The sequence below is a fragment of the Neomonachus schauinslandi genome, chromosome 1, assembly GCF_002201575.2.
Source record: "Neomonachus schauinslandi chromosome 1, ASM220157v2, whole genome shotgun sequence".
In the NCBI taxonomy this organism is placed as follows: Eukaryota; Metazoa; Chordata; class Mammalia; order Carnivora; family Phocidae; genus Neomonachus; species Neomonachus schauinslandi.
In genome coordinates this window covers 127,148,277-127,165,070 of record NC_058403.1, presented here as the reverse complement: position 1 = coordinate 127,165,070, position 16,794 = coordinate 127,148,277, and the positions used below count along the sequence as shown (strand labels likewise).

Genomic DNA, 16,794 nt, shown 5'->3' with positions numbered 1-16,794 from the left:
GGAGCCCGATGTGGGACTCGATCCCAGGACCCTGGGACCATGACCTGAGCCGAAGGCAGACGCTTAACGACTGAGCCACCCAGGCGCCCTACTTGTTCTGTAGTTTTGACTTGAGAATCATGTAAACATTTTACATAGTTATAGAGCAAAATTAAATTTGTAAAAAAAATTCCTAGAAACTGAACACAAAATAAAAACAAATGAACTGAGAGTTCTATGGGATCGAGGTTTAGCTATGGAGAGGAATTGTTTCAAGAAGACTTTTAATATACAACTCAGCATCTACAAGATGGATCCAATGGTGAAAAAGAATTTCAAAATTTCAAAATTCATGAATTTTGAAATGTATACCAGAAAGCAAGGAAACTATTAATTACTATTAAGTTATGTCAAAAGAACTCGAGTTAAGGTGATTAACATAACATAATAAAATAAAATAAAATAAAAAGAACTCGAGTTAACTTAAAGCAATTTTCATTGGTTAAACATGCAGCAATTCAAGATTTCAAAGGAATAATAACTGAAATAGACTGAAACTCTCAGATATATTTTTAAAAATCTACAAATTTTTTTTTTAAAAGATTTTATTTATTTGAGAGTGAGCAAAAGAGAGAGCAGGGGCAGGGGCAGAGGGAGAGGGAGAAGCGGACTCCCTGCATGGGGCTCAATCCCGGGACCCTGGGATCATGACCTGAGCTGAAGGCAGACACTTAACCCACTGAGCCACCCAGGCACCCCAAAATCCATCAATTCTTAATAATACTGGGGGACTTCACTAGTCACCTATGGAGGATGCAAGAGAATTAATTTATTATTCTGAAAATTGGTTTAAAAAGAAGGAAAGATAAAACATTTTTCCTATCTTTCTTATATGAATCACACCTCAGGGAATCAAATAGTAATTAAAGGGAAAGTTTTTCTTTACAGAAGACATTAAACAATAAATAAAGAAATAATGATAGAATTGGAAAGTTACCATTTTGAAAACCCTAACAAACTAACGAATGTAGGCAATGTTCCTCAATGACTGTTCACGCCCTAAGAAAGCTGCATCACTTATAAAAAGCATTCTTGCTAGAAAACAGATCTCAAAAATGATCGAGCCCAACTACTCACTTATAGGGAACACAGAATGTGAGAAATGCCACAGGATAAACCAATATGGTTTCTTCAATAAGTAAATTGCAAGGAAAAAAAGAAGGAACTAACAGATTAAAAGAAACTTCAGAGATATTTTGGTCTAATGCAATGCTTGGACCTTATTTAGACCCCAATTTGAAAAAAAAAGAAAAGCAAAAAAAAAAAAAAAATATATATATATATATCTTAATAAATGAGGCAGGCTGTCAGTCAAATATGAATAGTGGCAGAATATTTGATGATATTAAGAAGGCTTAGTTAATATTCTTAGATATATAATATAATTAGATATCATATAATGGTTTATGGTTATGTTTATAGAATGATTCCTTACTCTTTAGAGATATATACTGAAGCATTTTGGGGTGAAATGATATCAGGGACAAGGCCACATCATGACCTTCATTGGCCCTCAGCACTTTTGCCTTCATGGGTCCCCTCCCACCATAGTAGATTTTTGGGATCCTAAAAATATCATTGCTTTCTGAGGTGAGAAAAAATTAAAACATTTTATTCAATCTTACAAGTTCATTTTTCCCTTTCTAATCTTAAAAGAAATGAAAACATCTTCGTGGACTCCTGAAAGTCTGCTGGGCCCTGGCACCTTGCTTAATGGATGTGTTTGCCCTGGTCTGGGATTTGCTTCAAAACAATCCAGTGGGGAGAGGAAGGGAAATGGATATTAGGGGTGTGTGTGAAGGAAAATTGGCCATGAGACAGTAATTGTTGAAGTTGTGTGCCTGGGCATGGAGAGTTATCATATCATCTTTCTCCTTTTATGTATGTTTGAACATTTCCACAATAAGTTAAAGCATCAGTTTCTGAAAAAAAGGCTTCTTTGAATGTTTTTATTTTTTACACAAAGGAACAGTACAGAATAAATAAAAGCAAAATAAAAAGCTGGTTATTTGAACTTCGTGTTCATGTGGGTCCTGAATAAATAAGAATCAAAGATATCAAGCCTCATTTGACACAAAGACCCAATTGTTAAAATTTTGCTAAGATTTAAAATCTAACCTGAGAGTGTTTTTAAAATTAGAAATTTTTAAATTTGCTTTCTAGTTTTTTGATGGTAGGAAGAATGACACCCATATGGATGAAAATGCTGCCTACCAATAGGGAACCATTTTATTTTGGAGCAAGCTGGCTAGGGACAGCATTATGAGAATTTCACAGAGGCCTTTGTGACAAAATAATGAATACAAATAAAGGGTAATACAGGAAGTCTATCCTGCCTTTCAGAAAAGCTGCATTTGGATATTGTGAGCAGGTGAGTGCAATATAGGCTTTGTGACCAAGTAAACTCCAGTATACCAAATATTGGTATGGGCAATTCTCCACCTCACCCAACCCCCGCCCCAGTAAGGTTAGACACCCCCTGCTGACCTCTCAGTACTTCCCTCTCTCCTCTATCCATTCACTCTGCAAAAAGGTACTGGACATCTCCTCTGCACCAAGCACTGTGCTCGACACCTGTATACAGAGTGAACAAAACCTGGATCTCACCCTGAAGGAGCAAACTGGAAAGAACAAGTCAGCTACTGAGGAGACAGAGATGTAAATGGAAACTTTCAAAACAAGTTGACAGGCATTTTATTTTAAGATTTTCTTTATTTGTCAGAGAGAGAGGGCATGTGCGGGAGGTGGGGGGGAGGGGAGAGGGAGAAGCAGGCTCCCCACTGAGCAAGGATTCCCCATGCAGGACTCGATCCCAGGACCCTGAGATCATGACCTGAGCCAAAGGCAGCTGCTTAACCGACTGAGCCACCCAGGCATCCCACAACTTGAGAGGTATTTTAATGGGGTAGGTGGAGAGGGTTAGAAGGCATCCCACAGAAGTGAAAGAGGAAAGTTTTCTGGAAGTGGAGGGAAATTTAAGAGACCTGAAGGGAAGTAGCATGTTTCAAGAAAAGCAGACTGAGGAAGGCATTCTGGGCAGAGAGAGAGGTGTGTGCAAAGCTGAGAAGGCTGGGACAGTGCAGATAGGTATGAATGCCAGGCAGAAAAGTGGTGATAAAGGGGAGACTGGGTGCTGGAAAATGCTATGGAGACACTAGGCCATGGGAAGGTGGTCATGAAGAAGCACATGTCAGGGCGCCTGGGTGGCACAGTTGGTTGAGTGTCCAACTCTTGGTTTCAGCTCAGGTCATGATCTCAGGGTCATGAGATCAAGCCCTGTGTCGGGCTCCATGCTCAGCACAGAGTCTGCTTGAGATTCTCTCTCCCCTTCCCTCTGCCCCTCTCACTCATGCTCTCTCTCAAATAAATAAATAAGTCTTAAAAAAAAAGAGAGAAGCAAATGTCTATACCAGGGTCCTTCAAGTGTGGGCTGAAACCAGCAGCAGCAACATCACCCAGGAACTTGTTAGGATGCAAAATTCTCAGGCCCACTGTAGACCTCCTGTATCAGAAACTCTGAGGATGGGGTTCAGCAGTCTGCATTTTAGCAAGTTTTCTACGTGATTCTGATGCACGCTAAGTTTGAAACCATTGGTTCTCAATTGGGAGCAATTTTACCCTCCAGGAAACATCTAGCAATATCTGAATAGACCTTTGGCTCTAAGACTGATGGGGCTGGAGTACTATTAGCATCTAGTAACCAGGGATGCTGCTAAACATTGTAGAATGCATAGGACAAGCCCCCACAACAAAATCCAAATGTTAATGGTGCAGCTGTTGAGAAGCCCTGATCCTTCCTTCTTCCCTTTCTCCCTCTCCCTCTCCAACTCCCTATATCTTTCTTTCTCTTTCTTTCTCATCTATCTATCACCCATCATCTATCTCCTTTTTCCCACTTGTTCCTCTACAGACAGCAGAACACTCACAGGACCATAGAGGGCTTCTTTTGTGAATTTTTGTTTATACCATTTCAGACAACCCTCTCCTTTTATTCAATTCGTAACTCCCTATGACAAAGTTGATCTATGGCTAATGGACATATTATTTGATTTCTGCCCCACGTAGGGCCAGTTATCTCGCTGGGAATGGAATGGGGGTTGCCCAGAATACAGGCAGCAATCACCACCCTAGGCCCGAAGCTGAAGCTCTTGGCATTCTGCGTATGAACTGACACATGAAGTCCCAAACAGCCAGGAGTCCTGATTTTGACATGAAAGACAGTCTTGATGGCAAGTGAGGCTTGAAATATCTTAGCTCTTATCGGAGACAAGATATTCGGGACAACTCTGAGTTGCTCCTCAAGAACATGGAGAGAAGTGTATCTGCTGAGAGTTCAAGCACAGAGTCCACACAGAACAGTATGAAGCAAAGATATACAAGGTCACATTAAAGAAGCTGGGACTAACCAACCAGACAGGATTCTAATCTGACAATACTGTCAAATCAAAAGAACTCTAGGGCGCCTGGGTGGCTCAGTTGGTTAAGCGACTGCCTTCGGCTCAGGTCATGATCCTGGAGTCCCAGGATCGAGTCCCACATCGGGCTCCCTGCTCGTCAGGGAGTCTCCTTCTCCCTCTGACCCTCCTCCCTCTCATGCTCTCTGTCTCTCATTCTCTCTCTCTCAAATAAATAAATAAAATCTTAAAAACAAAACAAAACAAAAATCAAAAGAACTCTATCAGAAGAAGGTTTGTGGGGCAAAAAGGGTGAAGACAATGTAAAGTTACAAAGACAAACACTGGCAAAGCCCATCTAACAGTTTCCAGGGGATTAGGTACGCTGAAAGATCAACATGAATGGTTAGTCTGCCTCATGGACCTATCTTCCCTTAGTGGAGGTAGAGGCCCTAGGCTTTCAGAGTCTGAAGCCATTCACCATCCCTGTTATTCAGCACCCCTGGCTCTGCTGTCAGACTATTATAGCAGCCTTCTGATAGCTGTCTTTCCTATGGCTGGCCCACAGAGAGACAGTGTCTTGATTAAGCTGATGTGAATGCTGAGGTTGCTTGATGGGCATGTTTCTCACTGAACATGAATTAATCGGCCTTTCAGTTTATAGGTTCCGGTCTCTACTGAATTTACTTAGTCATCCTGAATTGGTAGAATCAACTCTGGGGCATGGATAACATGGAGTTTCTGGACTCCCAAGGCAGAAGGAGGGTCAGAGCTTAGACCATAAAAAATGCTTCCTGGAGTCTGCTCTTGGCATTCTACCTCTTGTTTTTCTTTGGTCAACCTCACAAGGTGTCTTTTCTTCTTGTCTCACAAGGAGGGTTGTCTGAAATGGTATAAACAAAATACATATATATCCCCATGATACCCAAAAAGCATTTATGGTAGGTTGAAAAAAATGGCCACCATACTTGGCAGCTCTTCTCACCAAGAGGCAGTCTATTTCCTCACCCCTTGAATCTGGGATGGCCATGTGACTTGCTCTGGCCAATAGAATGTGGAGGAAGTGACCTCATATGAGTTCTGTGACTAGACCTTAAGAGACTTTGTTTACAGCTTCTGTTCTTGCTCTTTCAGAACTCTAAGGTCACTATGTGTACAAGTCTCCAAGCTAGCCTTCTGGATGATGAGAGATAAATGGCTGAAATACCCAGTCATTCCAGGTGATAGCTAGTCAAGCCCCAGAAGCAGAGTCACCTTGCAAATACATGAGAGTCCAAGCAAGACCAAGAGAAGAACTTCCTAGATTAACTCAATTTGCTGATGCATAGGGTCATAAGCTAAATAAATGATTATTGTCTTAAGCTACTAAATTTTGGATTGTCTGTTATGCAACAGCAGATAACTGATACAGTGTTTGTATTTTTAATATCTCCCAATTGCACCATGAACTTATTGCCACAGTTTGTCTCTGAGAAGCCACGGATTTTGCCTCTTGACATAACACAGTCAGGATTTATCTTGGACTATCTCATGAGCTTCAGTGGCTCCTGCAGAGGAAATAGCCCCTGCATCTTCCATCAAGATGCTAAGAGATTTGCGTAAGTGGTACAGAAAATGTTGGGTTTGCCAACATTCACATGAGGAGAAAGAGGAGAGTTAAATACATAAACAATTGCATTTCTCGGAAATAGATTTCTGACCTTCAGCCGGCGGTCTGGATCTCCACTGCATAGAGAATTGACTGATACTTTGAATGATTTCCAGGCTGGGCTTAAGTTATTCATAACAACCTGAGGAAAGAAAGAGAGGAAGAGGAGTGGTGGGTTGGGGAAGAAATGCTTGACATTTTCACATTTCAACATAAAAACTGTTAGAGAAGCATGTGGCGCTTATGAAAAGGACAATTGCCTGGAATAGATGTCTTAATGAAAACATGGAGTAGAAAATCTTTTAAGGGTTCCCATTAAGTGGGTCATTATGGGCAGAACTCCTGTGGCTACTGGCCTGGCTGTTGTCTCATAAATAATGACAGTAATATATTCCAGCATGTAGATGCTGGGGATGACCCCTCTATATCAAATGGAGCTAGGATTGAGGAGGCAGGCCTACCTCTGGCCTCTGATAAAGGATCTCCAGTTCTATAGGACTGTCATTCCTATGCAGTGTAAGTAAAGACCATTGGTTGGTGTAGAGATTGTTAGCAGGTCATTTCTACTGCTAAAGAATTGAATGGTTTTTGGTAACTCATGACCTCGAGTCAGAGCAGATTGCAAGTCAGAGGAGAAGTTTCTTTTAAAAGAAAAACCCCAGGAGTATACTTATACCAGCTATCCTAAGAAGGCATAATAGGGCAGATCTTCAAATCTTCAGTGTCACAAACTAAGTCTATAACAGTGAAATCCTTTTGGAAGCAGTTTACTAATTAATCCTGTCCAAGAATCCATACGAGTCGTCTTAGTCTGCCATCACTATGATTCAAATAAGTCAACTGGGCTTAGAATATATGAGTATTTGCTCTGTGCCTAGGATTGTACTGTGTACTTTAGGATAGGGATTCCCAAAGTGTGGTCCTTAGAACAGCAGGAGAACCAGCATCACCTAGGAACTTGTTAAAAGTGCAGATTTGTAGGTTGTACCCAGACCTACTGACAGAAACTCTGGAGGTGGGCTGCCTATATGATTCTGATGCATGAAATTCAAGAACTACTGCTCTAGGGTATGTACAACTGAAGTTGAATAGAATAGAATAGAATTAGAATTCTGTCATATCGATTTTTCTTCCTATGAAATTTTTAGTTAGCAGAAGTCTTAGCATTATAAAAAAATTAATTCTCTATCTAAATAACATAATTATTTTATAAGTGATTCTCTCTTATACTGGATTCCTTAATATAACTATGAATTATTGCTTGTATCATGGACTCTAATTATTAAATTTCTTTGATTGCATTAAAGTACAAAAAATAATGCTCCTGTGGGGCTTTGTCTTGTGCCCTGATACCCTGGGGATGATCAAAGTGATAGTGAGAAGAAAAGTTCGATAAAAGCGTTTGGGTTAATTTAAAGTTCTCACCTTTATATAAAAACACTAAGAAGTGATGATATTTCATTGCAACAGTTTTGAAAAACTGAATAGCAGATCAAAGTTTCAACTAGAAATTTCCTATGAAATTAGAATTTGTGTGTGTGTGTGTGTATGCACTTCCCCTAAGAGAACAGTATTCTTAGTATTTATTTCATATCTGTTGAATAAGAAAGGAAAAAAATCGATGTCATGTTGCTGACTCATTGGAAAACTTTACAATCACATTTCTTGTGAGACTCCAGAAGCCCCTCAGGATGGAGGTATGGGAGGAGTTCTAGAGATTCTTGGGAATAGGAGAATTTACCAATACCAATAATGAGAAAAGGACTGCTGTCAGGAGCAGAGGAGAGGGGGATCTTGTGAGAGAAGTCTAATAATACAACTCTCATCTCCTTTCTGTCTGCACATTAAAGCCCTCATTCACTGACCGGAGCAAAAGCATGAATGGACACAACACTTCTAATTCTCACCAAAGTTTATTTACTTCTCCTGGAAGAAGTCTGTCCCACCAAAGGAATCTGTATCTGTGAAAAGGACTCTATTTGATGGTGGCAATTTGGTGCCACTCAGGGAAACTATTGCACCTCAATCTACTCCCCAGGGATTAAATTCCAGATAATCACATTGTACTATAACATGTAGTAGACATATTATCTATACTCAACTCCATTCATTATCCATTCTTTTATTCAGCACATTTTATTAAATGCCAACTATGTACCATATCCATAGACTTTGCCCATTCAAGACTATTTAATTCTTGTCTACCTTAAATATATCACAAAAAGTTCCCCTAATGCTACTTGCAACTCTATTACTTTAGGAAAATGGAAATGGATTTCTAATGTGAGGTAGTGGGAACATGGCACCCCCACCATAGTCCTATGAAAGTCATGAGGGTTTCTTCTTCATTTACTCCACCACTGGTGGTGTGTGTGTGTGTGTGTGTGTGTGTGTGTGTGTGTATACAACAGTCTTCTCTCAGCTCTGTTATTCATCACAATCACCCCACATCCCCCTTATCAGTGTACTTCTCATCCCTACAGACTCTCTTGGACTAGCTTGTAAATAAAATAAAATAAAAAGTGGAGATTGGGGTTGGTCGTTGAATGGGTGTGTGGTACTGGGTGGTGGTGGGGTTAATAAGGGATAAGGTTTGGAGCCCCAGGGAGAAAGAGGAGGGGGCTCGAGAAGGAGATGCAGCTAGACCAAGTGGCAGCTGAGACAGGGCAGGTGTTCATATGATAGGCCTGACATCAGCCCAGTGTATGAACTTTTACTGGGGAGGCAGAATGGCTTCCCAAATTATAGTGAAGCTCAGGCCAAACAAACTTGGTTCAAACCTCTGCTCTACCCCTTGCTAACTATGAGAACTTGGAAAGTCATTTGACTTCCCAAAGGTTCAGTTAATCAACTATAAAATGGGGGTAATAATAATCATGTCAAGGGATTGTTGTGAGAAGAACATAAAATAATGCATATAAATCACTTAGCACAATGCTTGGCACTTAATTACTCTCATTAAATGTTAGCTAATATTCATATTTTTATTACTAATAAATTGCTGACTGAATGTATTGAAGGTCAACACTGGAAAATTTGGGTGAGAGAGGGTCTTGTAATATATCTAAACTGAGAATTAAAAAAGATACAAAAGGCAGAGTCCTCTTAAAGACAGTGAAGACTCCAGACTACAGACATCAAGAAATGTAAGGGGCTTCTTGAAACAGGTCAATTTATTATCTTAGCAGATGAGATGGCAAAGCTGAAGATGACTCTTCTCACCTCAGTTCGATGTACAAGCTGTTGGGTTGCATCGTCATTCATACGAAAAATTTCCAGAAATGGGTCAGATTTACTGAAGAAATCCTAAAATAGATAAACAAAAATCAGTTATTCCCCACCTATACATATTTGATCCTGCCTTGAATCAAATGCCACTGGATTTGACCCTTCCCTGCTTTGTTCTTCATCTCTGTGATCCACCCTTGGCTAGAATGAACTGCATCTGAACTCCAAGTCCTTGGAGAAGTACATTCTTGGTTGAGTAAAATCCAAAGTATTCTTCAAAGATCAATTCCAATGATCATGTTTGAAAAGCAATGTATCTGTTGTCTTAAACATATTAATTATAGTTATCATTAAAGCCTCTGTCTGATGACTATAGTATCTGGATCACCTACGGATCTGTTTTTATTATCTGTTTCTTGGTTCTGCCTCTTGGTATACCAGACACTGTATGAAAGACTATAAAGGCTTCAGATGAGTCTTTAGTTTCTGGTAAGCAGTTAGAAGGGGGGAACTTACCTGAATCCAATTAGCATTGAGCTATTTAGAGATTGGTTTCTTCAAAAATCTTTATAGGCACAATATATTTTTGATTCATTTATTCTTTGAATATTATCTTTAAAGGGCTCTAACTGGAGGGGAGGAGCAAGATGGTGGAGGTGTAGGAGACCTAAATTTCATCAGGTCCCAGGAATTCAGCTGGATAGGGATCAAACCATTCTGAACACCTATGAACTCAACAGGAGACTGAAGAAAAGAACAGCAACAGCTCTCTGAACAGAAAAGCAACCACCTTCTGGAAGGTAGGACGTGTGGAGAAGTGAATCCGAGGCAATATTCAGGAGGATAGATGGCAGCAGAGGGGCCTCTGTCGGCCACTTCTGGCAAGTGATACAGCCTCAGAGCACAAAATCGGAACTTTTAGAAGTCTGCTCCACTGAGGGACGTCGCTCCAGTGGCTAAGCAGGGCATGGAAACCTCGCAGGACAGTGTGGTCTCAGGACCCTCGGGATCACAGGAAGACCTGGGGTGCCTGAGTGTGGCAGAGCTCCCAGGTATCGGAGCGGGGAAGCCGGCTGCAGAGACAGAGCCGAGGAGCGGGCTCTCAGCTCGGAGTTGCCATAAACCGTGATCTGCGGCACAGTCAGGCCACTGCTCCTCCAGCAGGGACCCAACAAGCGGCAGATCCGGGGAGACTCACCTTCCTCCCCTGGGAGGAGCGGTGCGGGAGCGCACCACAGGGATCTGCTGGGTTTGGAGATGCCACACGGGTTGGGTGCCAGAGATAGAAATGCACGGTCACAGGCCGGGTGAGCACGAAGTGCAGCTGGAGACCGGGGAGACGGGAGTGACTGACGGCTTTTCTCTGGGGGCTCACTGAGGAGCGGGGCCCCGAGTTCTCGGCTCCTCCAGGGCAGAGATTGGGAGGCCGCCATTTTCACTCTCGTCCTCCAAAGCTGTATGGAAAGCTTGCAGGGAAAAAAAGCTCCCGAGAGCAAAGCCAAGCAGATTACTTAGCCTGGAGCCGGCAAGGGCGGGACAATTCTGCCTCCAGGAAAGACATTTGGGAACCACGCAACAGGCCCCTCCCCCAGAAGATCAGCGAGAACAGCCAGCCAAGACCAAGTTTACTGATCAATGAGAACGGCAGAACTCCAGCGCTAGGGGAATACTGCACATAGAATCCACGGCTTTTTTACCATGATTCTTTAGTCTTTCAAAGTTAATTTTTTTTAACTTTCTTTTTCTTTTTTTTTTTTTGAATTTTTCTTTTTCAACCAACATCTTATCAATCCCTTTTTTAAAAAATCTTTTTTTTTTTTCATTTTTAGAGTCATATTCTTAGTAGTAGATCCCTTCATAGTAGTTAACCTTATTTTTGGTACATATATATAAGTTGTTCTCTCTTTAAAATTTTGGGATACAGTTTCTTCTAACAGATCAAAATATACCCTAAATCTCTAGTGTATGGCTTTGTTCTCCTCTCCTGCCTGATCACATTCTCTCCCTTTTCTTTTTTAAATCCTTTTCTTTCTTTTTTCAACCAACTTCTAATCTTATCAATTCCTTTTATAAAATCTTTTATAATTTTCATCTTTGCAGTCATATTCCATCCCTTCATCATATTTACCCTTATTTTTGTACATACATAAGTTTTTCTTTCTTCAAAATTTTGGGAGGCATTTACTTCTAAGAGACCAAAATACACCCAAAATCTAGTGTGTGGCACTGATCTATGCACCAGCCTGATCATATTTGATCATACTGTCTTTTTGTTTGTTTTTTGTTTTTATCTTTTTCTCTTTTTTTCCCTTTCTTTTCCCCCAGTTTCAGGTCTCTTCTGATTTGTTTAGTATATATTTTTCTGGGGTTGTTGTTATCCTGTTAGCATTTTGTTCTCTCATTCATCTATTCTCCTCTGGACAAAATGACAAGACGGAAAAAATCACCTAAAAAAAAAAAAAAAGAATAAGAGGCAGTGTACAACTGCCAGGGACCTAATCAATATGGACATTAGTAAGATAGATCACATCCTAGATCACAAATCAGGTCTCAACCAGTACCAAAAGATTGGGATCATTCCCTGCATATTTTCAGACCACAATGCTTTGAAACTAGAACCCAATCACAAGAGGAAAGTTGGAAAGAACTCAAATACATGGAGGCTATAGAGCATCCTACTGAAGAATGAATGGGTCAACCAGGAAATTAAAGAAGAATTTAAAAAATTCATGGAAACAAATGAAAATGAAAACACAACTGTTCAAAATCTTTGGGATGCAGCAAAGGCAGTCCTAAGAGGAAAGTATATAGCAATACAAACCTTTCTCAAGAAACAAGAAAGGTCTCAAATACACAACCTAACCCTACCCCTAAAGGAGCTGGAGAAAGAACAGCAAATAAAGCCTAAACCCAGCAGGAGAAGAGAAATAAGAAGGATCAGAGCAGAAATCAATGAAATAGAAACCAAAAGAACAGTAGAACAGATCAATGAAACTAGGAGCTGGTTCTTTGAAAGAATGAACAAGATTGATAAACCCCTGGCCAGACTTATCAAAAAGAAAAGAGAAATGACCCAAATCAACAAAATCATGAATGAAAGAGGAGAGATCACAACCAACACCAAAGAAATACAAACAACTATAAGAACATATTATGAGCAACTCTATGCCAGCAAATTAGATAATCTGGAAGAAATGGCTGCATTCCTAGAGATGTATTAACTACCAAAACTGAACCAGGAAGAAACAGAAAACCTGAACAGACCTATAACTACTAAGGAAATTGAAGCAGTCATCAAAAATCTCCCAATAAACAAAAGCCCAGGGCCAGATGGCTTCCCAGGGGAATTCTACCAAACATTTCAAGAAGAATTAATACCTATTCTTCTGAAACTGTTCCAAAAAATAGAAATGGAAGGAAAACTTCCAAACTCGATTTATGAGGCCACCATTACCTTGATCCCAAAACCAGACAAAGACCCCACCAAAAAGGAGAATTACAGATCAATATCCTGGATGAACATGGATGCAAAAATTCTCACCAAAATACTAGCCAGTAGGACCCAACAGTACATTAAAAGGATTATTCACCATGACCAAGTGGGATTTATTGCTGGGCTGCAAGGTTGGTTCAACATCCACAAATCAATCAATGTGATACAATACATTAGTAAAAGAAAGAACAACAACCATATGATCCTCTCAATAGATGCAGAAAAAGCATTTGACAAAGTACAGCATCCTTTCTTGATCAAAACTCTTCAGAGTATAGGGATAGAGGGTACATACCTCAATATCATAAAAGCCATCTATGAAAAACCCACAGTGAATATCATTCTCAATGGGGAAAAACTGAGAGCTTTCCCCCTAAGGTCAGGAACACGGCAGGGATGTCCACTATCACCACTGCTATTCAACATAGTATTGGAAGTCCTAGCCACAGCAATCAGACAACAAAAAGAAATCAAAGGCATCCAAATCAGCAAAGAAGAAGTCAAACTCTCACTCTTTGCAGATGATATGATACTTTATGTGGAAAACCCAAAAGACTCCACCCCAAAACTGCTAGAACTCATACAGGAATTCAGTAAAGTGGCAGGACATAAAATCAATGCACAGAAATCGGTGGCATTCCTATACATCAACACAAGACAGAAGAAAGAGAAATTAAGGAGTCGATCCCATTTACAATTGCACCCAAAACCATAAGATACCTAGGAATAAATCTAACCAAAGAGGCAAAGAATCTGTACTCAGAAAACTATAAAATACTCATGAAAGAAATTGAGGAAGACACAAAGAAATGGAAGAACGTTCCATGCTCATGGATTGGAAGAACAAATATTGTGAAGATGTCAATGCTACCTAGAGCAGTCTACACATTCAATGCAATCCCCATCAAAATACCATCCACTTTTTTCAAAGAAATGGAACAAATCATCCTAAAATTCATAAGGAACCAGAAAAGACCCCGAATAGCCAGAGGAATGTTGAAAAAGAAAAGCAAAGCTGGTGGCATCACAATTCCAGACCTCAAGCTCTATTACAAAGTTATCATCATCAAGACAGTATGGTACTGGCACAAAAACAGACACATAGATCAATGGAACAGGATAGAGAGCCCAGAAATGGACCCTCAACTCTATGGTCAACTAATCTTCGACAAAGCAGGAAAGAATGTCCAATGGAAAAAAGACAGTCTCTTCAACAAATGGTGTTGGGAAAATTGGACAGCCACGTGCAGAAGAATGAAACTGGACCATTTCCTTAACGCCACACACAAAAATAGACTCAAAATGGTTGAAGGACCTAAATATGAGACAGGAGTCCATCAAAATCCTAAAGGAGAACACAGGCAGCAACGTCTTCGCCCTCATGAAAAAGTGCTCAACATGGCTCGGCATCAGGGAAATCCAAATCAAAACCTCAATGAGATACCACCTCACAGCAGTCAGAATGGCTAAAATTAACAAGTGAGGAAATGACAGATGTTGGCGGGGATGCAGAGAAAGGGGAACCCTCCTACACTGTTGGTGGGAATGCAAGCTGGTGCAGCCACTCTGGAAAACAGTATGGAGGCTCCTCAAAAAGTTGAAAATAGAGCTACCATATGACCCAGCAATTGCACTCCTGGGTATTTATTCCAGAGATACAAATGTAGGGATCCTAAGGGGTACGTGCATCCCGATGTTTATAGTAGCAATGTCCACAATAGCCAAACTGTGGAAAGAGTCCAGATGTCCATCGACAGATGAATGGATAAAGAAGATGTGGTATATATATACAATGGAATATTATGCAGCCATCAAAAGGAATGAAATATTGCCATTTGCAATGACGTGGATGGAACTGGAGGGTATTATGCTGAGGGAAATAAGTCAATCAGAGAAAGACATGTATCATATGACCTCACTGATATGAGGAATTCTTAATCTCAGGAAATAAACTGAGGGTTGCTGGAGTGGGGGGGGGTGGGAGGGATGGGGTGGCTGGGTGATAGACACTGGGGAAGGTATGTGCTATGGTGAGTGCTGTGAATTGTGTAAGACTGTTGAATCACAGACCTGTACCTCTGAAACAAATAATACATTATATGTTAAAAAAAAAAAGAAGAAGAAGAAGATAGCAGAAAGGGAAAAATGAAGGGGGAGAAATCGGAGGGGGATGTGAACCATGAGAGACTATGGACTCTGAAAAACAAACTGAGGGTTCTAGAGGGGAGGGGGGTGAGGGGATGGGTTAGCCTGGTGGTGGGTATTAAAGAGGGCACGTACTGAATGGAGCACTGGGTGATATATGCAAACAATGAATCATGGAATACTACATCGAAAACTAATGATGTAATGTATGGTGATTAACATAACATAATAAAAAAATAAAAAATAAATAAAGGGCTCTAACTGAAAGGATTTGTGTTTATAAGGGCTGTTGTTCCTTGACATGCCCTCAATGTTAATTTTTGTGAGACTCTCAAAGGCTCTATTTATCTCCATAATCTCTTGACTCTGGCTTTTTGTTCAGTTTCTCTTTATGCTGCTATTTGCTAATTAGTGATAATCTTGGGAGGAAAAGACACTCAGACTGTTTTTCTGAAGCATCTCTGAATCCTGAACCCTAGCTCTCAGTATCCCTGAACTTCAGTTTTGCTTCTTTAGGCCCATAAGACAACAAAGACCTCTTCTCAGTTTCTTTATTTCTTAGAACTATTTTCTGCTAGGTTTCTTAGCCTGTCTACCCATGGTGTTTTATGAATCAGGCTTGAGGAATTGACTTGAGTGGAAAATCTGGATAGAATGTCTGAATCACTGCAGTGGATTTCTCTCCTCTCCATTTTTGGCCCCTCAAAACTTGGCTGCCTTTGGATCCCCAAACAGATGTCTCTTGTTCCTTATCCAGTGTTTCTAGCCACTTTCAGTGGGAGAATAATGTAAAACAAGCAGGTACTTCATTACTGGAAGTAATCGTATCCATATCCTTCCTTTAAACTTATTTTTTACTCCACTGGATTATAAATTTTCAGAAGGAGGAACTACGTCTGATTTTCTTTTATATCTCTACCATTTCCTCAACTTCCATAATGTCTAGGCTTTAGTGGTACATAGTATTTACTGAATGTATGAATGAATACACATATACATGAATGAATGACATGAATACCTGGTATAGAATAGGAGGCTATCTGAGCAGCAGCTTTAGTTACCACACTCTTATTATGTATTTCATCAGGTGCTTCTTTTCCCCCAGAATTCTAGCCTGCAGCAAAGCAAAATGAAGCCCATAGCCATCCTAGTCTTCAGCTCAACAAAATATTCTCAGGAAATATACTGATCATAGAGTCTTGTGCTTGATGTTAATATTCAAGGAAGGATAAAACTTGGTCTCAGTCCTCCAAAGTACCATCTGGTTTGGTGGTAAGACAAGTACATAAATAAATATAACCCAGGCTAATAATGAATGAATGAATGAATGAATGTACAACAGACAAGAGAGGGAGTTGATGGATTTGCACTGGAAAATATGGTTGTAAGGAGGATATTTCTAGGGAGGAAACAGACTGCATGAAGTGTGAAAGAGTAAACAGAGGGGCACACTAGGCAGGTTAATTCCACTGCAGCCTAAGGATGTGTAGGGGAGGGTTTTGAGACAACCCTGGCAAGTCAGCTCCATGATGTCAAGGGAGTTAAATGCTTATCCAAAGGCTTTGTACCTGCCTTGGGAAGCAGTTGGCAACCAATGATGGATTTTGAGTTGGAAAATAATACGACTGGCTCTATATAGTAAAGAATATCTGGGGCTCCTGGATGGCTCAGTTGTTAAGCATCTGCCTTCGGCTCAGGTCATGATCCCAGGGTCCTGGGATCGAGCCCCACATCGGGCTCCCTGCTTGGTGGGAGTCCTGCTTCTCCCTCTCCCACTCCTCCTGCTTGTGTTCCCTCTCTCACTGTGTCTCTCTCTGTGTTAAATAAATAAATAAAATCTTAAAAAA

General features: G+C 40.5%; 1 protein-coding gene across 1 annotated transcript in view; it reads right to left on the bottom strand.

Moving 5' to 3' along the window:
- CPNE4 (copine 4) overlaps positions 1 to 16,794 on the bottom strand; it is a 348,218-nt gene that overhangs the window by 116,423 nt on the left and 215,001 nt on the right. Inside the window, exons 5-6 of the mRNA XM_021678784.1 lie at positions 9,304 to 9,387; positions 6,134 to 6,223 (exon numbers count right to left, since the gene is read on the bottom strand). Coding sequence (XP_021534459.1) covers positions 6,134 to 6,223; positions 9,304 to 9,387 — 174 coding nt within the window. The remainder of the gene's footprint in view (positions 1 to 6,133; positions 6,224 to 9,303; positions 9,388 to 16,794) is intronic.